The 22,557-nt window shown below is 37.6% G+C and overlaps 1 protein-coding gene across 5 annotated transcripts in view; it reads left to right on the top strand.

Annotated features, from left to right (window-relative positions):
- The window catches only part of shf (Src homology 2 domain containing F), a 143,792-nt gene that overhangs the window by 68,066 nt on the left and 53,169 nt on the right, over window positions 1-22,557 (top strand). For all 5 annotated transcript variants that reach the window (XM_012970180.3, XM_018091966.2, XM_012970181.3 and 2 more), the window contains 1 exon segment: window positions 5,567-5,785. In XM_012970180.3, the coding sequence (XP_012825634.2) occupies window positions 5,567-5,785 (219 nt within the window).

The following is a 22,557-nucleotide window of genomic DNA, read 5'->3' on the forward strand; positions in this document are numbered from 1 at the left end:
TAATGAAGTTTCCATTATCTTTGCCCAGTTAGCTTGTACAATAATATATACACATGAAATGTGGCCAAAGGTTGCAGTACACTAAGGAAGTAAATTTAATTGATACCTGAAGGTACCAAGTTTGTGTTGTTGGTTGTTATTATTATTGCTACAAATTTAACAAGTGCCCACATATTCTGCATCGCTGTAAAATAGATAGGTATATACATTAGACATGCAGATTTACATATAAAGAATTCAGTAACTACTACAAGAGGTTAAAAGACCCTGCCCAAAGGAGCTTTTGCAATACATAAGGAGATGGGGTTGAGACACAAGGGGGCACATTTACTAATCCACGAACGTCCGAAAAGCGTCCAAATGCTTTTTTTCGTAATGATCGGTATTTTGTGATTTTTTTCGGAAATTGTTGCAACTTTTTCGTAGCCGCTACGACTTTTTCGTAGCGTTACGACTTGCGCAAATTGTCGAGACTTTTTCGTAGCCATCGCGCTGAGTACAAAAGTTTCGGATTCATTCAAGCTTCGGTATCGTGACTTTCCTTGGGTCAGGTTGGAGCTGCAGAGTGCCATTGAGTCCTATGGGAGGCTTCCAAAATCATGCACAGTCTGAAAGTTTTGCCCGCAGTTTACGAGTGATCAATACGAAAAAGTTGCGACAAGATACGAGCAAATCATAACGGCTATGAAAAAGTCGCGACAATTCGTGCAAGTCGTAACGGCTACGAAAAAGTCGCAACAATTTACGAAAAAGTCGTAAGTGACGATAAAATCGCAAAAAATAAGGAAAAGTCGCAAAATGTTCGTTTTCCAATCGGAATTTTTCCCATTCGGATTCGTGGGTTAGTAAATCAGCCCCAAGGTGTTGGGGTGAGAGATGTTGAACTGAGCATTGCATTTAGCAACATATAGTTACACTGAAGTTTTTCTAAGCTAGATGAGGGTACGCCTCTCTAAATAAATGTGTTTTAAAGAGATCTTTTTAAGGCAGAAATACAGTATTGGAAGACAGTCTAACAACGTGGGAGTGAATTCCAGAGAAGCGGTGCAGCCCTTGCAAAGTTTCACAGAGCAAGAGAAAGGTCCAAAATTTGTAAATGCCATTTGACATATGCACAAACAATTCAGATTTTACTGGTTAATTTAAGACAGTACAGTGTATGTGATGCATAAATCCATGTTTATGGCAAAACAATCCTATTGTATTTTAGTAGTATTGTAGTAACCATAAGAAATGGTGCTGCTTATCTGAAAAACCTCAAATGAGCATGCTGTGTAATAGATCCTTAATAAATACCTGTGTGTTTTGCACTCTGAGCAAATAATAATAAAAAAAAATATACAAGCAATTAAAATGAATGTATGTACCCTGTGCATACATATGTAACACACATGAATAGGCTGAGTGATCTCTTCTGCACTCACACTCTTACATTTTATGCTTCCTGTTCCCACCTGCTCACTTCTGCCCTTCTTCTGTCCTTTATCCTTACCGCCTTCCCCATTTGTATCTCACTCAGCATGCCGACTGAGCTTTATAAAGGCTCCTGAATACTTAAGCAAACTGTACCGTGGTAAATGCAGCACAGCTCTGCAGCGAAGCAGAGTGGATCAGAGCTTCCTACAAGGCTTTTGTGTTGCACTCAGTTCGGCTAGTAGATCAGACAATGCTCTTTCAGAATGTGTCTAGATGACTGTGTTTTGTGAAAAAATTGTGCAAGGGTTCTGTTTGTAAGGTGTGATGGGCTTCATTGTTCTTCTGTAAATGCACGTGGCTGTATTCTCTACTAAATATTGTTGTGTAGTGAATATTTTAATTATGGCTACATGTAGTGCTAAGTAGGCCGCAATGCTTTAAAAGCTTTAGGGCAATGAGACACAGAGCATATTGTCACAGCTACAAAACATTGTAAAATACCTTACCATAGGGAATAGTGAGTATATCCTCTGCTGCAATACTTAAATTACATAACAGCTCAAAAATACAAAGTTTTCAAAATAATAATAGAGCTACAATTTTAATAAATCTCTACAAAATTATAAAAAGAAGGCACTCCACATAATGCACATGGGACATAACTGTTCAGTTAGTTTGTGAACAGGCAGGTCAGATTCAAATGCAAACTAACTGAACAGTTAAGTCTCATATGCCCCCCCCCCCCCCCCAAGTCACTGATTGGTTACTGACTGCTAACAGCTTAGAGAGCTGAAAGTAGGAAGTAGTGTTCTGGCCATTATGTTAGACATCCACTCACCCGAGCCTTTATAGGCTTTTTATAGGCTATTTTACCCAGTTTCATTTTTACACTGAACTGTTCCTTTAAGGGAAGAAATATAGTATTTATTGACTCAGAAAACTAGATTGTAAGCTCTTTACCTCTTGTATTGGTTGCTTGTGTTTCTTGTATGTTTATTGTACAACGCTGGCTGCTAAAATATGTTGGCGCTTTATGTAATATGTGTTATTAATAATAATGGTAATAATTTGCATGCTCTGATGTTTGAAAAGATCATTGGAATAAATCTGAAAAAATTCACATTTCACAACTTCAGTTTTCACTTGCTCTTGAACAAGTCACATCAGTAAAAATTACTGTTATAAGCTTTGCTTGCTTTTTAGTCATTAATTTATTTTCATTCAGCATAAGGATGTCCTCCCGGTTGTTCACCATATTGTAATACATATATTTGAAGCAACAAATTTTTACTTAGGCATAGTTTGTGGGACAGTCAAACAGTGCCTTTGGTTTGTAGTTCAATCTGTTTGAATCCACTTATGATAAATAGTTAGGGGAGAAGGACCAACTATACCAAGTATGACGGGTGAACCTTCACCCTGATAACTAGCTCTGCTCTTTGTTCTTGTCTTTCTCTAAAATAGCTTCACAGATCACTTCTCTTGGTTTGCACTGTCTTTATGTTCCTATTAGGGAGCTTTTGTTCCTCTGCATGCTACAGCCTTCTTTCTTTGAAATGAATAGTGTATGTATACACCAAAACAAAATGCACTTATGCACTAATTATAAATAACCTTTGCCACCATATGAAATAAAACGCACTAATTTTGCCCAGAAGCAGTAACTTATAGCAACCAATAAGATTTTTGCTTTCAAACTGGTGACCTGTAAATGCTGCCTGCTGATTCGTTGTTATGGGTTACTACTCCTGGTAAAACATTAATAGGGCTAACTATGGTGCATTAAAATGGTGCATTAAAATGAGCGTTATTTATAGCATGCAATAACAATTTTATCGTGTCTTATTTTTCGCATCTTAACGCACGATTCACTAAAAGTATATTTGCGGTAATTTAGATGTGATGCTGTTTGCATTATTTAAGTCGCGAAGACTATTTTCATGTGGTATTTGACGCAATGGTAATTAACGCAGCACACTACTTGTCGCACGCGCTAATTAACGCACATACGCTACTTTTCGCACGCACGCCATATTAGCCATACACAGCATTACGTTCGTAAAACTACTTTTTTTTTAAAATGACCATTTCCCTGCAAACTGGAGGCTACATCACTCTAGGGCCAACACAGACTTGAATAAATCACACTGCAAAGTCCATATTGTGTTGCCAAAAGCTCATGAACTGTACTTTTCTATAATTACCGCCTGCTCCAAGTGTTAATTTTCGCATAGACTAATGCGATATTTAGCGCGTCTAAGTGTTTGTGAATCATGCATTAGTATTATTTATGTGCGCTAATTAACGCATGCGGTTGCGTGCTAGTTAACACAAAAGATATGCGACTTAATGCATGCGATAATACTTTAGTGAATCACGCGTCTATTTTAACGCAAAAAAGCATGCCATAAGCGTTATCGCACTTTAGTGAATCAACCCTAAGGCCTTTTATAACATAACCCCTTAACCTTTTTTTTTTTTTTTTGTTTTGGCTAAGACCTGTTTTGTGCCAAACTCTTTTCTGTTTGTTACTTTTTGTGCTATTGAGTGTGCTACTTTTTCATATCTATATCTATTGCATGCCACACACGTACAGGACTGTAAGCACTGGTACCACTGTCCTTTCTTAACTCAGGGATATATTCTTCAACATCCCATCAAGAACACAATTGCTTCCTAAACTAGCAAGTGCTTAGAAATATTCCACTATAAAACAGTTTGCTGTTCAAAACCACTGGGCACTGAGTGTAGAAATTAAATCCAGAGATTCATTTTCTCATTTGACTACCATTATCAATGACCAAAAGATCTGTTAGCTGCTCTTCATTGTGCTCAGATTTATTTGCCCCATATTTATTTGAGAATAAAGTACATGGGAGCGGTATGATTATGATGAAAATGTTTTAAATGCGTCCTTTCATAAATATCCCCCATAGTATCATAGTACAGCAAACCTTGTCCTGAGAAGGACATACCATCCACCCCTAGTATATTAAGTCCACATTTCAGAGTGATGGTGGGAAACTGTAAAACTGCCTTTAGGCATCTACAGTTTAAAGATATCTGGCACTGAGTCAATAGCTATTGATTAAACTCCTTCAGTAAGTAGGGATGTGCTGAATGTGTGTTCTTGTTCCAAGGTTAGTAGTACTGGAGTGTATTTTTTTCCAATTGTTCTACTTTTCTTGTAATCATGGGGATTTCAATGAAATAACTATTTTATATTAGCAAGTGGTTTGAAATGTCAGTTATAGCCCATTGTAAGTCGGCTATCTGTTAAACATAATGCTTTAATCTATAAAGAAAACAAGAGTGAGGACAAGAGTGAGAAAACAAGTGCTGAAGCAGTGGGTTTCAGAGCACTAAAACAGTTTATTGGAGAAGGCATAGATTAAGGGCAGGAATGAATAGCAAAAATGGCAAATGAAAAAATCTGTTGAGCAACTGATTTTGGTTTTCACTGTGTACTTCACTTTTTATATTTGTTTTTTCAATCTAATTACTAGTGAGTAAAGCTGGCCTTACACACAGCGAAAAAATTGTATTAAACAGATCTAAGTTCCATGAGAATAGGTTGGTTCTTTGATCAAGCAGGTTTCAGGCAGACATTATATCTGTCACTGCACCATGTGCACCAGCAGATGAGGCAGCCCCAGTTCTGTTCCCGCTGTTCCATTTGGCCGTATATTTGTATTTATGGTACCAGCCTGTGCATGGGCATCAGAACTGGCTGTGGATCATTAAGGACAAGCTCTGTCCATCCTAGTTTTAAAGGCATTAATCCTAGCATGCAAATAGTGAATTACCTTTCGTTTTGTTTCTTTTTTTTAATAGTTTACTCCCATCATATGATGATTTATATTATGTGGTGTAATAAACAGAGTCAATTGAAAAGATTACAGAATGAGAATTCATCAAAACAGTATGATATTTAATTCTACTGGGGGTGAATTTAATGACATGTACTGCAGATTGTACCAAAGTTAGGTCAAAGGAATATTCAAATGTTTAAATATCAGAGTATCACATGGGCAGTGTTATTAAATGAAATATATACACTATATTTTAGGTGTCACTTTAAGTGAAAAATTTGTTTGTCATCATCTGTGTCTAAACCATTGTTTTTTTGTTTTTTTTTCTTTTGTGGTAGAAATTCGAAGAAGGGGATCAAAAGAATTACCATGTACACCCCTACACTTGTATGACACCCCATATGAACCATCTGAAAATGGATTAGATTCTGAAGGTGAAAAATCCACATCTCAACGACCACGGGAATCTAGGCTGCCGCAAGATGACGAAAGACCCCCAGAGGAATATGATCAGCCTTGGGAATGGAAAAAAGAGCGCATCTCCAAAGCATTTGCTGGTAGGTTACTTTCAAACCTTGAAGCCTTAGGGTGAAAGTGGAAGAAGATCATGTGACTGTTTATGGGCAGACCTGACCAAATTGTTTTCAGTTTATTTTAATTATAAAACCTTGGTCCTTATCTATCTCCCTCTTGTAGGAAGAAACCAGAGTAACCAGAGAAAACACACTGAGACAAAGGGGGAACATGTGTTCAGGGCCCCAGTGCTGCTAAACACTGAGCCTCAAGCTGATATTCAGATATTCTGATTTTTTTTTTTTAATGAGTAAGGTCAGAAAAGGGGTAGCTACAGGAAATGGTGTGGCTGGTAAGATCATTTAGTGAACAAATAATATCCTTAGTTTTACCCTGAGGATATTGGGAAGTTTGACTTTGTGAATCCATGTCAGTAAAAATTGCAGATCAATTCACTTACTGTACATACAAAATAGTTACAGAATGAACTTGTCTCTTGATCTATATTTTGGTTCTCCATTTGCCCTTTGGAAAGTATTTAAATAGTTTCAGTTTTCCTTGTGCTTATTCTTTTTCCCCTCTTTTTTTCTTCTTTGTAATAGATTGTGTAGTGACGTTTTCATTTAATAACTCGTGTGGACGCATATGGTATTTCTGACAGTAGTTAAATAGTTATCATTTCTTTACTTGAATATTTAATGTAAATTCTACATTATTTGAGAGCAAAGTATAATTTCCAGTTTTGCTTACTTAAAAAACAACCATTGCAATTCTTAGAAGTACAGTTGTTTCCTCTCGGCAAATCTGTTTCCTCTGCAGCTCGGTGAAAAGAGTGGTCCCCCGAGAGATGTTTGAGTTGCCCTTGAATTTATTCATATATAATTATCATATCAGCTATTTGACATCTCTTTGATGGTTGACACCAACCCTCATCTGAATTTCATCAGTTAGTAGCTGCAGTCCTCTCTCCCTTTATTATTTTCTGGTATTTAATGTTTTCTAATTATACTTCATTCTATATTCCATTATTCGCTCTGCAGTCTACAAAAAATTAAGATTATGGGTTGTGTAAAGCACCTCCACTGAACCCAAAAATCAGAGAGAGTGCAGAATCAAATTACTCAATAGAAAAATAGTAAAAGTATTTGATATTTACAAAAGATTGATCCAAAGCACATTATATATCATATTGGTGAAATAATAATATAATAAGTTCTGACATAGCAGTAGCTAACAAGACTTTTGTACATTGTTTGTATACACATAGCACTATATACATCCCGAGACATAAGGTACGAACTATCTGCACATATAAAGCAGACCCTTGTCCATATTATTTTTATTAATATTATTTTTACCATTTTGGTGTTCGCAGGTAATAAACATAGCAGTCCAAACTTTGTCCTCATTGACAGCTGCTTCCAATTCACCAATTCACTTGGGTAGGCAGGTTGCACTCAGGAATGCTCAGTCTCCCTCTCTCTCACACCCATATGTAGAGAGCAAATTTTCTACTAACAAGCATACCTTTTCATGGACAGATGTCCCCCCCAAAAGTAGCACAGACGGACAGTTTATGTATATGAAATGTAATTCTAGTCCATTTAACAAGGCAGGGTTTGGATGTTGCTAACACAGGTATAGGACCCGTTATCCAGAATGCTCGGGGCCAAGGGTATTCCGGATAAGGGGTCTTTCCGTAATTAGGATCTCCATACCTTAAGTCTACTAAACAATCAATAAAACATTAATCAAATCCAATAGGATTGTTTTGCATCCAATACATAGTTGCATAGTTACATAGGGTTGAAAAAAGACCAGTGTCCATCAAGTTCAACCCATCCAAGTAAAACCAGCACACCTAACCCACACCTACCAATCTATACACTCACATACATAAACTATAAATACAACCACTAGTACTAACTGTAGATATTAGTATCACAATAGCCTTGGATATTCTGATTGATCAAGAACTCATCCAGGCCCCTCTTAAAGGCATTAACAGAACCTGCCATTACCACATCACTAGGAAGGGCATTCCACAACCTCACTGCCCTCACCGTGAAAAACCACCTACGCTGCTTCAAATGGAAGCTCCGTTCCTCTAATCTAAAGGGGTGACCTCTGGTGCGTTGATTGTTTTTATGGGAAAAAAGAACATCCCCCAACTGCCTATAATCCCCTCTAATGTAATCTAAGGATCATTTATATCTAAATTGGTATCAGTTACATGGTACTGTTTTATTATTACAGAGAAAAAGAAAATCAGTTTTAAAATTCTAAATTATTTGATTAAAATTGAGTCTATGGGAGACGGACTTTCCGTAATTCGGAGCTTTCTGGATAACGGGTTTTCGGATAAGGGATCCCATAACTGTACTTTTCTTCTCTTACTTTGTTTTCTTTTCTAAGTACCAATATTTATTGTAGTTCAATATCCTTAGTCTGTCTTTTATTTTATTAGTATTTTTACAAATACATTTTGTGCTGTACACTATTTTTCTTCTGTATTCAGACTTTGACGTAACATTTCAAAGTTTTTTGTTAACACTAACATCTCATGTGCAAAAAAGGCGCTTGTGACACCAATATATTCTGGCAAATTACTTATTTTCCACTGATGGCATCTATATAAATTTTTATGTCTGCAGTTGAGAGATCATTGAGCAATCTATTGTCTTTGGCTGCTCAGATTGCATTACCTTATTTCCTTGAAATATTAAAGGGGTCCTCCACCAGTTTTATTGCTCAGTAAAAGAAAATTAACTTCAAAGCAACTTTTCAATATTCATTGATTCCAATCCTTTAAATTAAGTTTAACTCATTTGTAAATAGATGTGTGTTTCTTTATTCCTGGGTCTAACACTTAAAACAGGAATCAGTCCTCCTTCAGGTCTGTTAAATAGGCGGAGTCAGAGTCAGGAGTGCAGAGAATGCCAGACAGATACTGCAAATCACTAAATATTTTTCAAGAATATAGATTGTAAAGTTCCTTAGAATTTCATTTTCTTTCAATATGCAAAAGAGAAAAGAAAATCAGTGTTTGTGTGTAGGGCAATAAGTGTGTCCTATAATTATATCCTACTAGCTGTGCTTATTTTCATGAGCTACATTTAGACCCCAAAAACATGACTTTTTAGAAAGTGGATGGGGTTTGGGCAAATTGGAGGTGCGGCTGTTTGTTACTGGTCGTGGCTTGGGTGTATTACTGTTCTGATCTGAAACTTTGTTACATGTTAGTAATGTTGAAGTGTGAAGTTAATATCAGACAACAATGTTATTGTTTTTGCTGATGTACCCTGTGAGTCATGTTCCAAGTTGTTTTGTTCAGTTGTAACAGAAAAATAAGGAAATGCGTCTTAATATGACATCCTTTTTTCTGTTGTACTATAAATTAGTGTATACATTAAACATTCAAGAAAACATACAAAGACAACCAATAACCAACAACAAAGATCTTAGAAGGGTTACTGTCATGTGTCAGGTGTAATTTTTACTATTAAATTACACTGTTTACATTGCCATATTGGTGTGTTGGTTGTATTGTGTTTGATCTTAAGCATTTTTAGCAATGCAGGTGTCAAGCTGGGAGCTGTTATCTTACTACCTTTCTATTGTTACTAGCTTTCCAGAATGGTGCATTTTATAAAAAAAAAATTGTTTCCCATGACAGGATCCCTTTTACCTTCATTTGTAAAAGGAGCTTTGTGCTTTCACCTATCAAGGGTCATGTTTTCTTTGTATTTCAGTAGTGTTAGGTCTCCAGTTTACAGCTGAAAAACAGTCAGAGAGAGAAGAAAAATATGAAGTTCTGCAGAAAAACGCACAGGAAACCAAATAAATGAAATTACAATTTTTTCCTGACTGAAGCTATTGTGTAGATATTAGGATGGTGCCTAATTGTCATTGACAGAAATGACAATAACATGTTCTGGCCAGTTAAATACCAGCATCCAGTCTCCAGCTGAATAAGGAAATATCATTAGGTCTCATTACACCGACTAATTCCTGAAGACAAAGTTAATAGGATGCATCATTCATTTGCTATAACCAATTTGGTACATAGACTTCAAGCTTGGGTGGAATTTTATTTTTAAGCTAGAGAATAGAAAAAACAAATGTATTTTTATATTTCATATATATTTGGGCTTTTTTGTTTAGTGCACCGATAAATGTAATGTTAAAAAAGATGACACATTTGTCTGTCTATGACACAAGTAAACGGCAACACAAATTAAAGGACCACTGCACGATTTACTTTCAATTACTTTCTCATTGTATTTATTGAATGGCAGTATTTAGTGGGGAAGGTATCATTTGTTTCATTGTACAGTACACACCTCACTTCACAAAAAGAAGCTATTTGCTGGCTACCCAAACATCCATGGTATAAGACAGGTTAGTCATATCATTATATATTATTTCCCGCAGCTTTTCTGCTGTATCTTAAAACTGTAAAGCGTGTGGCCAAATGGATCTGGGGCATGACTAGTACTCCAGGAAAAGCCTTTAAATGGATAATGTCTTCATATAGTTACCCCTTTATAATACTGTGGGGCAAAGATGGAACAGGGGAATAAAGAATAAAAAAAATATATTTTTGCAGCTTTCATGCAGACTGTTATGTCAGTTATAAGTGATCAAATAAGAAGGGCATTTGAAAACATCATAAACATAGTAACAAAGCAGATAAGGTTAAAAAAACAAGGCCATGGAGTTCAACCTTTTTGTTAAATTAAAGCAAAGCTATTCTGCTGCTCTTGATCCTGAGGAGAGCAAAAAAAAATTGTTTCCTGACTCCCAGGAGTTCCCTGGATCAACAAAAAGCTAATTTTGTTGATCTGTTTTTTTTCTCACTTGCTAAAAAGCCATCCAACCCTTTATTGAAGCTGTCTAATCTGCCAGTACAACTGAGTCTGGGAAAGAATTACTGCTCTCATTGTAAAACAAAATCCTTAAGCCCTAAAAATGAAATATGACTAGAAATGCGAATATTTTAAACTTACTGACCCAGCTGAAAGGTTCAGCATCTCTATAGTAGTAGACAATTCTGTTAGAAGTGTCTGTGACACTCACATGCTCAGTGTGCTCTGAGCAGCTGCTGAGAAGCTATGCTTAGGGGTCGTCACTAATTATCAAGCAGAAAATTAGGTTTGTCTCTGTCATATAAGCTGATGCTACAGGGCTGATTTATTAATTTCTGAGAGTAATTCCTCTGGTTTCAGAGCTGCCATATACTAATAATCTGAATTATTTAATCAGTCTTTTTTTATTGTCACATTTATATTCTCTATATATACAATATATTGTGAGTCGGTCCCTAAGCTCAGGTAAGTGACAGCAGCACAGAGCATGTGCAGTGAATCAGCAGAAAAGATGGGGAGCTACTGGGGCATCTTTGGGGGCACATATCTTTCCTGCTAAAGGGCTGTGGTTGTCTGCTTGCAATACTACTTTAGTTAAGCTTTAGTTCTCCTTTAAGGGGGAACCTTTTCTAATCGGAATGAATGCCCTCCTGTTTGCTGAAGGCACCTACTGGTGTATAAAGCATCAGAGAATTTGTATATTCCCCTTATGCATTTATACAGAGTTAACATATCAACCCTCTTAAGCACTTATTCTCCAGTGTTAACAACCATAACTTAACTTTCCATTTGTTTTGCCAGCTTATTAGCTCTTCTTTGGACTTTATTTCATGTATATCTTTTTTTGAGGGTGTGAGATCAAAACTGCACTGCATAGTATAGATGGGAACTTACCAGAGCTTTGTAACAGTGAAACATGTAGCCTCTCCTCCTGTGAACCTATATACATTTTAATATAAGATAACAACTTGCTGCTGACTGGCATTGCTTGTTACAGCCATGTTTATTATTCACAGGTACCCCCTTTATTATTCACAAGCTCCTTCACCATCAATAATGTATCTAACATTATCCCATTTAGGCTTTAGGTGGTTTGCATATTTTTTATCCTAAATGCATAACCTTACATCTACCACTTGTTGTCCAGGTCTCCCTGCATGGATGCCACATACTGGATGGAATTCATTGGCCTGCATAATTTGTGTCCTGGGCAAACAGATACATTGCTTGCGATGCCCCACCCTACGGCACCCCACTAAGAAACCTTTTCCAAGAAGGAGAATGTACTATTAACAGCCAGCCTCTGTACATGATCCTTTAGCCAGTTTTCTATCCTCTTACAAACAGCATTACTAAGACCAACAAATGTCTGTCCAGCACTGTATTAAAAGCTATGGCAAAATCCAAGTAGACCACATCTACTGCAACTTTCACTCTGTTCAACTTCCGACTTGCTGCATCACAAAAAGCTTTGTTAATGCTTTTTTCATAATGACTTATAAAAAGTGTTTATAGAGAATAAGCTACTTATATGCTCACTATATACAGTAGGTGTATTAGGTATTGGCGTCACATTAATATTTTTAGATTTATATTTTCCATTATTCATTGAAGGTACAGAAAGGACAAAAGTTAAAATAAATTCGGTTAGGTTTCCTCTCATTTATGTTTACTTTGTTTTCAGTTTTCAAGATATTTTAAGCATAGAGTGAACAAAAAGGTGCTACATTGTGATGGCAATTCCTTTGACTTTTCATTGAAGGAAGCTGAGAACCTCTTCAATCCTGGTAATTCAGTATTTTAGGCATGGTCTCTATTTCGTATTTTCAATTTTTGTTACAGTGTTAGACCATATAATGACAGGAATAGAGAAGACAGCAGAGTTTAATCCTCTAGAAATAGAAATAATGTCTCCTGCAGCTACCAGATAGGAGCCTGAACTGTGAGCATGTGTCTCTGTGTAATGAAATTGTAAACCATACTCACAAACCGTTCAAGCAGTTCAAAACATAAGGGCAAGCAGACTTCCTAAGGTCTCCTTGTATTCTTAATATTACTCATATAAAGTACAATTGAACAATTAACATTTGTTACTACTGCTGTCTCTAGGGTGTTTGAGAATCTCCCAACAACCTTATATGTTAGGAAAATTGTGTCTGTGATTATCAGCCTGGACAGACCAAAGCAACTCAGTAACAAAAATCAGTGTTGATAAATTCATTATGCATTTCAGTAGAAATAATATAAATGCTAATTATACACTACATGGTAATGTGTTGAGGGGCTCTTTAATTGTGAAGGATTTAGGGGTATTTGTAAAAAAAACTAAATGCTGTTTTTCATAAAAAAAATAAATAATTTTGCGTCTTTAGATCCTAGTAAGGCCTTACCATGAGTATGCAGTGCAGTTTTGGCCTCCAGTCCTTAAGAAGGATATTAATGAGCTGGAGAGGGTGCAGAGACACGCAACTAAACTGGTAAAAGGAATAAAACAAACTATGAGAACTATGAAGGACTTATTTATTCTGGAAAAAAAAGGCATTTGTGAGGGGACATAATTATTTTCTACAAGTACATTAGAGAACATTAAAGACAGGAACGTTTTCACATAAAAATAAACCCTAGGCCACCTGTTCAGACTTAGGGAACTGAGCTTTCATTTTAAGCAGCAAAAATGTGTGTGTATATATATATATATATTTTTATTTATTTATTTTTTTTTATATATATAGAAATGTCCAAAAGACTTCAGCACTCCCAAAATCACAAACAACTGACCCGGGTGCTACCAAAATACCTTTATTCATCCATAAAACATTGACCTAATCTGCAATGTTTTGAAAGGCTGTAGCCACAGCCGAAATGTCAATTTTGTTGCTCAATATATATATATATATATATATATATATATATATATATATATATATATATAAAAGCATGGAAACCACTGGCACTCACGTTTAAAGTACGAAACCTGCCTGGGTGCAGCCTCAAAACTGGAAACAAAATAGAAAATGACGAAGCCGCTCTCACAGGACTTATGTGAAAATAGAAGTTCCTTTAATGTGATGGTGGACTAACGTTTCGGCTGAACACCTCAGCCTTTCTCAAAGTGACAACACAGAGTGCAAACAAACCATAAATACCCCAATTGGCGGGAAAATACAGACAAACCCGTGCGGGCGTGACGTCACACTTCACAATATACAAACGCAATATACAAACGCAATATACAAACGCAATATACAAACACTTTTTGTCTCCAAGTCTATTGGAGTACTATATATGAAAAGCACAGAACATATATTGGCAACAGTTATAAACATAGCAACATTTAGGTGTACAATAATATATACAATCGCCACAATGTAGCAAATAGGGAACTGTCAATTGCCTCTGTAGATCGCTACTATGTAGCACAGAGGAATTGTCCATTGACTTTAGAAATCCCTAGCACATAAGTATTTAGAAATCAAACAATTAAAAGAGATGCAGTGCATCAGAAATATATATAGACAGAGAAGGCACACAAGGCAAAGAAAAGAAAGAAAAAGCACTAGTTGGTATGTTACTCACTTAGGTATCTGGGGCGTTCATAGTGCTGTCAGATGGCAGGAAGCGCTTGACCAGAGTGCTGTAATTGCCAGACGGCTCAAGAACAGGGGTATATACAGCCCGTAGGGGCAAAGGGCTTCCCCGCAGCGTGCGGATCTGATTTCCTGAGCAAAATGAACACACCCGCAGTGTCATACGGCAACCACCTACTCATTGCCGTCCAACTATTAGAGAGCCGTTCCCGTACCTCCAAGGGTACGGGTAGCGGTCGTGGTCATATGTAATGAGACCAGATTTTGCTGCAAAGTATAGTGGCACCAGTAACACGCCATCATAACTGGGGCATACTTTGTATAAAAAACGGAGTTTTTGTATGTTACTTATTTGATGTAAGTACAAGGCAGGATCTGCCTTGTGTCCGGAGCCATCAATGATAGAGTATAAAAACCTTTTTAAAGTATAGTTGCCGAAAAGCTGATATTATATTCATCTAATCAAGAGCTGGGACTGGTCAGCACTCGTGGTATTAGTACCTCCTTACATTTAGGGGACATAAACCAACGAGGCATTCCTATTATGTCTCACTCTTACACTTAGCAAGGTCATATAACGAGTATCAAATCCAAGAGGATAATGTGACCTGCCATTAAAACTTACTTTCAAAGTTAGGACGGAACTGATGGCCTTTCGGTTAGATGCAAGTACTCCATTTATCGCTACTGCAGTGTCTAGGGCAATACCACGAACAGCAATATGGTGACACGTAACAAATAATTTACTGGTCTAGATCTGTATATGACCAGGCGCAGAGACAATGCTGGAGAACAAATCGTAATCCTCCATCTGTGTCGTTAAAGCAAATATATAATAGTGCAGCCACCAGATAGGAGCATAGCATACCAACAGTCAGAATGATCTAAAGATTTGTAGAAAAAGGCAAATAAGAGGAGAGAATCGTACCAAGAGAACAGCAGCACATGAAACAACCAATTCCTTATGGGGTTACTTTGTTGGTCTGTCATTATAAAAATGGTAGTGATCTGCATTCTTGTACTTACATCAAATAAGTAACATACAAAAACTCCGTTTTTTATACAAAGTATGCCCCAGTTATGATGGCGTGTTACTGGTGCCACTATACTTTGCAGCAAAATCTGGTCTCATTACATATGACCATGACCGCTACCCGTACCCTTGGAGGTACGGGAACGGCTCTCTAATAGTTGGACGGCAATGAGTAGGTGGTTGCCGTATGACACTGCGGGTGTGTTCATTTTGCTCAGGAAATCAGATCCGCACGCTGCGGGGAAGCCCTTTGCCCCTACGGGCTGTATATACCCCTGTTCTTGAGCCGTCTGGCAATTACAGCACTCTGGTCAAGCGCTTCCTGCCATCTGACAGCACTATGAACGCCCCAGATACCTAAGTGAGTAACATACCAACTAGCGCTTTTTCTTTCTTTTCTTTGCCTTGTGTGCGTTCTCTGTCTATATATATTTCTGATGCACTGCATCTCTTTTAATTGTTTGATTTCTAAATACTTATGTGCTAGGGATTTCTAAAGTCAATGGACAATTCCTCTGTGCTACATAGTAGCGATCTACAGAGGCAATTGACAGTTCCCTATTTGCTACATTGTGGCGATTGTATATATTATTGTACACCTAAATGTTGCTATGTTTATAACTGTTGCCAATATATGTTCTGTGCTTTTCATATATAGTACTCCAATAGACTTGGAGACAAAAGGTGTTTGTATATTGCGTTTGTATATTGCGTTTGTATATTGTGAAGTGTGACGTCACGCCCGCACGGGTTTGTCTGTATTTTCCCGCCAATTGGGGTATTTATGGTTTGTTTGCACTCTGTGTTGTCACTTTGAGAAAGGCTGAGGTGTTCAGCCGAAACGTTAGTCCACCATCACATTAAAGGAACTTCTATTTTCACATAAGTCCTGTGAGAGCGGCTTCGTCATTTTCTATTTTATATATATATATATATATATATATATAATTTTTTTTTTTTTTTACAATATATTAGTCCAGATATAGGCAGCACACCGTGCAATAGGAGTTGCGACCCAGGTGTAAAAAAAAAATATATATATATACATATATACAAATGCAACAAGTGACGGCACTCGCAGGATTTACACAATAGCAGAAAATGTAATATCTTACAAGGTTTTTTATTGATCAATAAAAAACCTTGTAAGATTATTACCTTTTCTGCTGTTTTTTTTGCTATTGTGTAAATCCTGCGAGTGCCGTCACTTGTTGCATTTGTATATATGTATATATATTTTTTTTAGACACACACACACACACACACATACTTGTTATTTGTTATACTGTTTGAATCTGTTGGGGGTGGGGTATGGGGCTAATTGTAGGGATCCTGGGGTTGAAGGGAGGGTTTTGTTCTCCTTTAAGAGTGTTAATGGCTGTTCTTTTTTTTTCTTCAGTTCTAATCCTACACCTAAGGAAACCTTGTTGTTCTTAATGGTAACCCTGTTACTCATAATAAAATATAAGTCAACATACTCCCTGTTCCTGTATCAGTGGCTTGATAAAGGGCCCAGGTAGGGCTGAAACAGTGCCCTTTGTACATGTGCATATGGGCTAAATAAACACCCTTTTCACTCTGCAATTTTTGGAGTGCTACTGGATTTGCTAAAAATTAAAACATAAACATAAAAACATTTTTGTTAATATGAAAAGCACAGATCTGGGGGGGGGGGGGGGGTCAATTTAGGTGCTTACTTTAGCACTTGCATTTACTTATGAGATCTGGGTGAAAGGTAGAGAAGCAAGGGTGCCATGTATTTTACATCTGCATCATTTTCAGATATCTCTTTACATTTTGCCCCAGTTGAATCATACAAATGTCCTTATTGCCATTTGCTTTTGCAAGCCCACATCAACACCACCACAGATTTACTAAATGGGTGTATTGACAACTCCAGTTCCAACTGCATTTTAAGCAATTTTCCCAATCAGTTACACTGGAATACTACATTGAAATGCTACATTATTTGTAATAATATGGTGATTTGCTCCAGTCATTTGTATACCCAAGTCTGGTGTATCTGATCATATATTGCTGTAACTGTGAATAAAGAATGAAAAAGACAAAGTAAAGGTTACTGGTTACAAAAGATACTTTAAATAAAAAAAGCTGGTTTTGTGTACTGTTATTACTTCAGGATTTCATGTGACCTTCTCATACATCTGACTCTCACCAACTGGTGGTATTGATTGAACAGTGGTGTCGGGTTGGAGAAATTCACAAAGTAAACAGCCAGCTGCTGCTTCTGTATTATTAAGTGATGAATCATGTAGTTAATGTCACCAATTTCGTCTTCAAACCGCATTAAGTCCTCAAACCACAGCAGCTGCTTCCAACTGTGAGGCTGTGATGGATAGCCTAGAACTTGTCAGTAACCTTTTGCTGTATAGTGTGCTAGAGTTGTAAAATACTGGAATGTTCTGAAGTTTCTCTGCTCCTCATGTTTTGGCCCATTTCTCAAGGGGATAACAGGAATAAAATAGTTCATTCCCATATGATTAATACATTTCTGACTGGCTGATGGGGGCTCTGCAAAGGTAAATTTAGCCCTTATTATTGGTTTTCAAAGCCAGCAACCATCTGTTCATTTGCCCTTTCTGAGCACTTAGTCACTCACTACACGAAATACGAAGTAGCCCTTTTTACATTCAGACCTTAAAGAGCAAACAGCTTAACTGCCAAAAAGGGTGTTGAACATTAAAATGTTAAGGTATTTAACCTGCAAGAGAAACACGCAGACACACTTAGGAGGATTGTGAGCATAGGTTATGCACAGACCACTGAATTTATCTATATTTCTTTAAGGGGCCCGGGCCCTATACATCGGTGTTTATGATCTGCTGTTAGGTTTGTACTGAAAATGTGTTACATAAATTCTATATACTATAACAAGGGTGTGTTTACTAATTTTGGCAATAACTGTCACTGGAAATTAGATTTGAACTGTAGACAGAAAAAAGCAAATATCTGCTTGGTTGCTATGGGCAACATCATTGGTGATATTGATCTCCAATGTTCGTAAACAAATTGTAGCCCTCTGTGATGTAGCTTTCTCAAGTAAGGTGCTCAACAAGTGTGTCTAGACATGTTTTGGAGATTTCTTGTGGTTTGTAAAAAAAAAAAAAAAAACACTCTTCCTGCAAGTCTTTTGAAAAAGGTTTGTTGTGACTTACTGTTTCCAACTGGAGTATAGAAAGTATCTGGATTGCTAATAGAATAATTCAGTCTCAAAAAATTTCACACTGTCAGTCTAAAGCCGGCCATACACGTTCCGATAATATTGTGCGAAACCTTGTTTCATACCATATTCAGTGCGTGTAAGGCTGCTCGGAGAGGCGAAAGATATCGCAAAAGGCTGCAGATATCTGTTGAATCATCGGCCAGTTTAAAAGATTTTGATTGGGCACCATTGAAGGAGCCCGAGCAAAATCTATGTTCCGGGCTGAGTCGCCAGGTGGAGGTAGAATTCCTACCTCCATATCTGATGATTCAGCCCTGAACATCAGTGGAGGGTGGGGACGATTATTGGTCGCACAAAAGATCGAAATTGCTATGTGTATGGCCACCTTAAAGAATAAGTAAAACTTTTTTTTTCTATGAGTAAAATTACTCTAAACAGCTTCCAGAATTACTTACCTTTCTCCCAGCATTCTCTCTGACCTGTTTCCTCAGTCAGAAGGTATTGTTTTTGGTTGATTCCTTGTGCAGAGTGAAGTCCCGCCCCCACTTCCTGTTCAGTTCTCTCTTCAATTCGACAAGGTTGTCGGAGTGGAGAGCCTTCTGCGCATGCCTGGAGGCAGCAGGAGCCAGTCTCTGCATTAGCCGTTTTTTTTTGTTTTTTTTTATGAGAGACCTGAACAGGAAGTGGGGGCGGTGCTTCACTCTGCACAAGGAAGCAACGATAAAGAATACCTTCTGACTGAGGAAACAGGTCAGAGAGAATGCTGGGACAAAGGTAAGTAATTCTGGGGGCTGTTTAGAGTAATTTTACTCGTAGAAAAAAAAGGTTTACTTATTCTTTAAGAGGGGATGTACAGTCCCCCTCAAACACTTGATTTAATAGTAAGTCTTGTTTACTACCAGTTGGCAAAGAGTGCAGTAACCAATGCCAACAAATCAAATTTTAACATTTATTGATTTCCACCAACTGAATAAATCTAGGTGCACGTTTGCCCAGCTTTTATAAATAAGCCCAGTTATTTATTTTTATTCTGTTCCTGCACTGCAGCTCTCACCACCATATGAGAGCCTTTGTAGCAGAAATACCTAGAATGACCTCTTCTTTGGAATATGCAGGTGTTAAATGTGGTTTTGCAGGAAGCTATTGGCCAAGCAACTGGGAAATGGAAGCTCCAATTGTTTATATACTATGTTTGAATGTATCTGTGCTAACCAGAAACCGACTCCAAGCTGTTGTGTTTTATCTTCGTTCCATTGCAGTTAGAAACCAAGCATCTAAACCACTGGTTAGGAAATGATGTCCAGCAGCAATAGCTTCGGTTTACTGCCACTTTGTGCATTAAAGTACACACTGATTCTTAAATAATTAAGTTCATGTAGTGTTTCCAGAGCCCCGCATTATCTTTTTATATGGTACTTAAAATAACTATATTAGGCTATTAACCCTTTAAGTGCCAAGGGACGTAGATTCTACGTCCCAGGTACCAAGGGACCAAAGTGCCATGGGACGTAGAATCTACGTCCAATGGCACTGTCGGCTTTACAAGCGCTGCGCTCGCTTTTAAAGCAGCGCAGCGCTTGTAAAGCCTGCACAACCCCCTAGGCAACGAGCGAATGAAGACATACTCACGGATCCGGTCCCCGAGCCGCACCGATCCGGTCCCTCAGCCAATGACAGCAGTGGACACGCATTGATGACGTGTCCACTGCTGTCCCTTTAAATGTCGCCGCCCCCGCGTCGCCTCTTCACTCCTGCTGAGCACATGTGACTGCTGGAGCCCCCCTGCTGCCTTCCTGCTGCCTTCCTGCTGGATTGGTCGCCCTGATTGCCTGCCTGCATTGTGTGAGCTGAACTACAACTCTCTAACCACTGTTTATTTTGCTTATTTCTATCTCAACTGTCTAAAAATTTTTTTTTTTTTTTTTTTCCATTTCTTCTTCTATCTTTGTCATTATTACACTTTTACACACATACACACTTATTTACAACTTTCCCAAGCACACACAGACACTTACACACACACTTACACTTAGAAAAAAAAAAAAAAAAAAAAATCTTTCTTTCTTTTCTTTTCTTTCTTTCTTTGCTTTCTTTGGCAGTCTTTTTTTTTACTAAAACTTTATTTCTGATCTTGCTCTATAATTATCTGATTTATTTGGTTGCATTTTAGTGTTTTTTTGGCATTTTCATAATTGATTTCTGTTTTTGAATTATTCTATTGCACTGTAACTTTTTTATTGCTATTGGGTGCTGAATTTGCAGTGACGTTGGTGGATCCAGGGCTCTGGCCACTGATTTCATTGCAATAATTGTTCTTCTGTTGGTTTGAGTGGTTTTATTTGAATTTACTGATTTTATGGTGTTTTATCTTTGCATTGTTCTTTATTGTGTATTTAGTGCCCCTAAAAGGTTGCTTTTGCAGTGACGTTGGTGGATCCAGGGCTCTGGCCACTGATTTCATTGCAATAATTGTTCTTCTGTTGGTTTGAGTGGTTTTATTTGAATTTACTGATTTTATGGTGTTTTATCTTTGCATTGTTCTTTATTGTGTATTTAGTGCCCCTAAAAGGTTGCTTTTGCAGTGACGTTGGTGGATCCAGGGCTCTGACCACCGATTTCATTGCAATTATTGTTCTTTTGTAGGTTTGGGTGGTTTTATTTGAATTTACTGATTTTATGGTGTTTTATCTTTGCATTGTTCTTTATTGTGTATTTAGTGCCCCTAAAAGGTTGCTTTTGCAGTGACATTGGTGGATCCAGGGCTCTGACCACTGATTTCATTGCAATTATTGTTCTTTTGTAGGTTTGGGTGGTTTTATTTGAATTTACTGATTTTATGGTGTTTTATCTTTGCATTGTTCTTTATTGTGTATTTAGTGCCCCTAAAAGGTTGCTTTTGCAGTGACATTGGTGGATCCAGGGCTCTGACCACCGATTTCATTGCAATTATTGTTCTTTTGTTGGTTTGGGTGGTTTTATTTGAATTTACTGATTTTATGGTGTTTTATCTTTGCATTGTTCTTTATTGTGTATTTAGTGCCCCTAAAAGGTTGCTTTTGCAGTGACATTGGTGGATCCAGGGCTCTGACCACTGATTTCATTGCAATTATTGTTCTTTTGTAGGTTTGGGTGGTTTTATTTGAATTTACTGATTTTATGGTGTTTTATCTTTGCATTGTTCTTTATTGTGTATTTAGTGCCCCTAAAAGGTTGCTTTTGCAGTGACATTGGTGGATCCAGGGCTCTGACCACTGATTTCATTGCAATTATTGTTCTTTTGTAGGTTTGGGTGGTTTTATTTGAATTTACTGATTTTATGGTGTTTTATCTTTGCATTGTTCTTTATTGTGTATTTAGTGCCCCTAAAAGGTTGCTTTTGCAGTGACATTGGTGGATCCAGGGCTCTGACCACCGATTTCATTGTAATTATTGTTCTTTGATTGCTTTTAGTGGTTTTATTCCATTTGGTTTCAGTTGTTCTAGAAAGATCCAGAGGTGCTAAGTTCAGATTGTTCTAGTAGTTTCTATTGCCAAAGGTTAACTCCTGGTCATCCCTTGCTGGCTTGAGTTTATCAAAAGGTTACAGTGAGGTTTTTTTTTTCTAGCTTCTCCTATTACAAGTGCTGTCTTGCTTGCTGCTTTTTTTTTTTTTTTTTTTTTTTTTGCTTGCTTGTTTTCACTTTGCCTGCTGATTGCTAGATTTGCAGTTGTCTGTATATTTCTGGCACAATGGCCAAACGGTTTTACAGCACCGAGGAAGCTGCTAGGTATTGCATGGACTCCAGCTCAGAAGAATTTAGCGATTCTGGGTCTGAGTATGTTCCATCTGACCACTCTACTGAGGAATCAGAGATAGACGATAGTGACACGGTTAGCGCAGAGGTTAGTAGTGGTGGCACGCTTACTGCTGAAGAGGCAGAGGCTGGTGGTAGTGCCCAAGATGTACCCATGGAAGTAGAAGAGGGTGAGGGTAGCACTGATGCAGCAGTTGGAGAGCCTGCGTGGGGGCCTCCCTGTAATTATGTCCCTGAAATTCCCCCTTTCACTGCAGTCCCTGGCCTCAGTGTGGACACCACTAATTTTGAAATTATAGATTTTTTTAATCTCTATATTACAGAGGCCATCCTACAGGACATGGTCCGTT

Source organism: Xenopus tropicalis, chromosome 3 (genome assembly GCF_000004195.4).
Source record: "Xenopus tropicalis strain Nigerian chromosome 3, UCB_Xtro_10.0, whole genome shotgun sequence".
NCBI classification, from domain to species: domain Eukaryota; kingdom Metazoa; phylum Chordata; class Amphibia; order Anura; family Pipidae; genus Xenopus; species Xenopus tropicalis.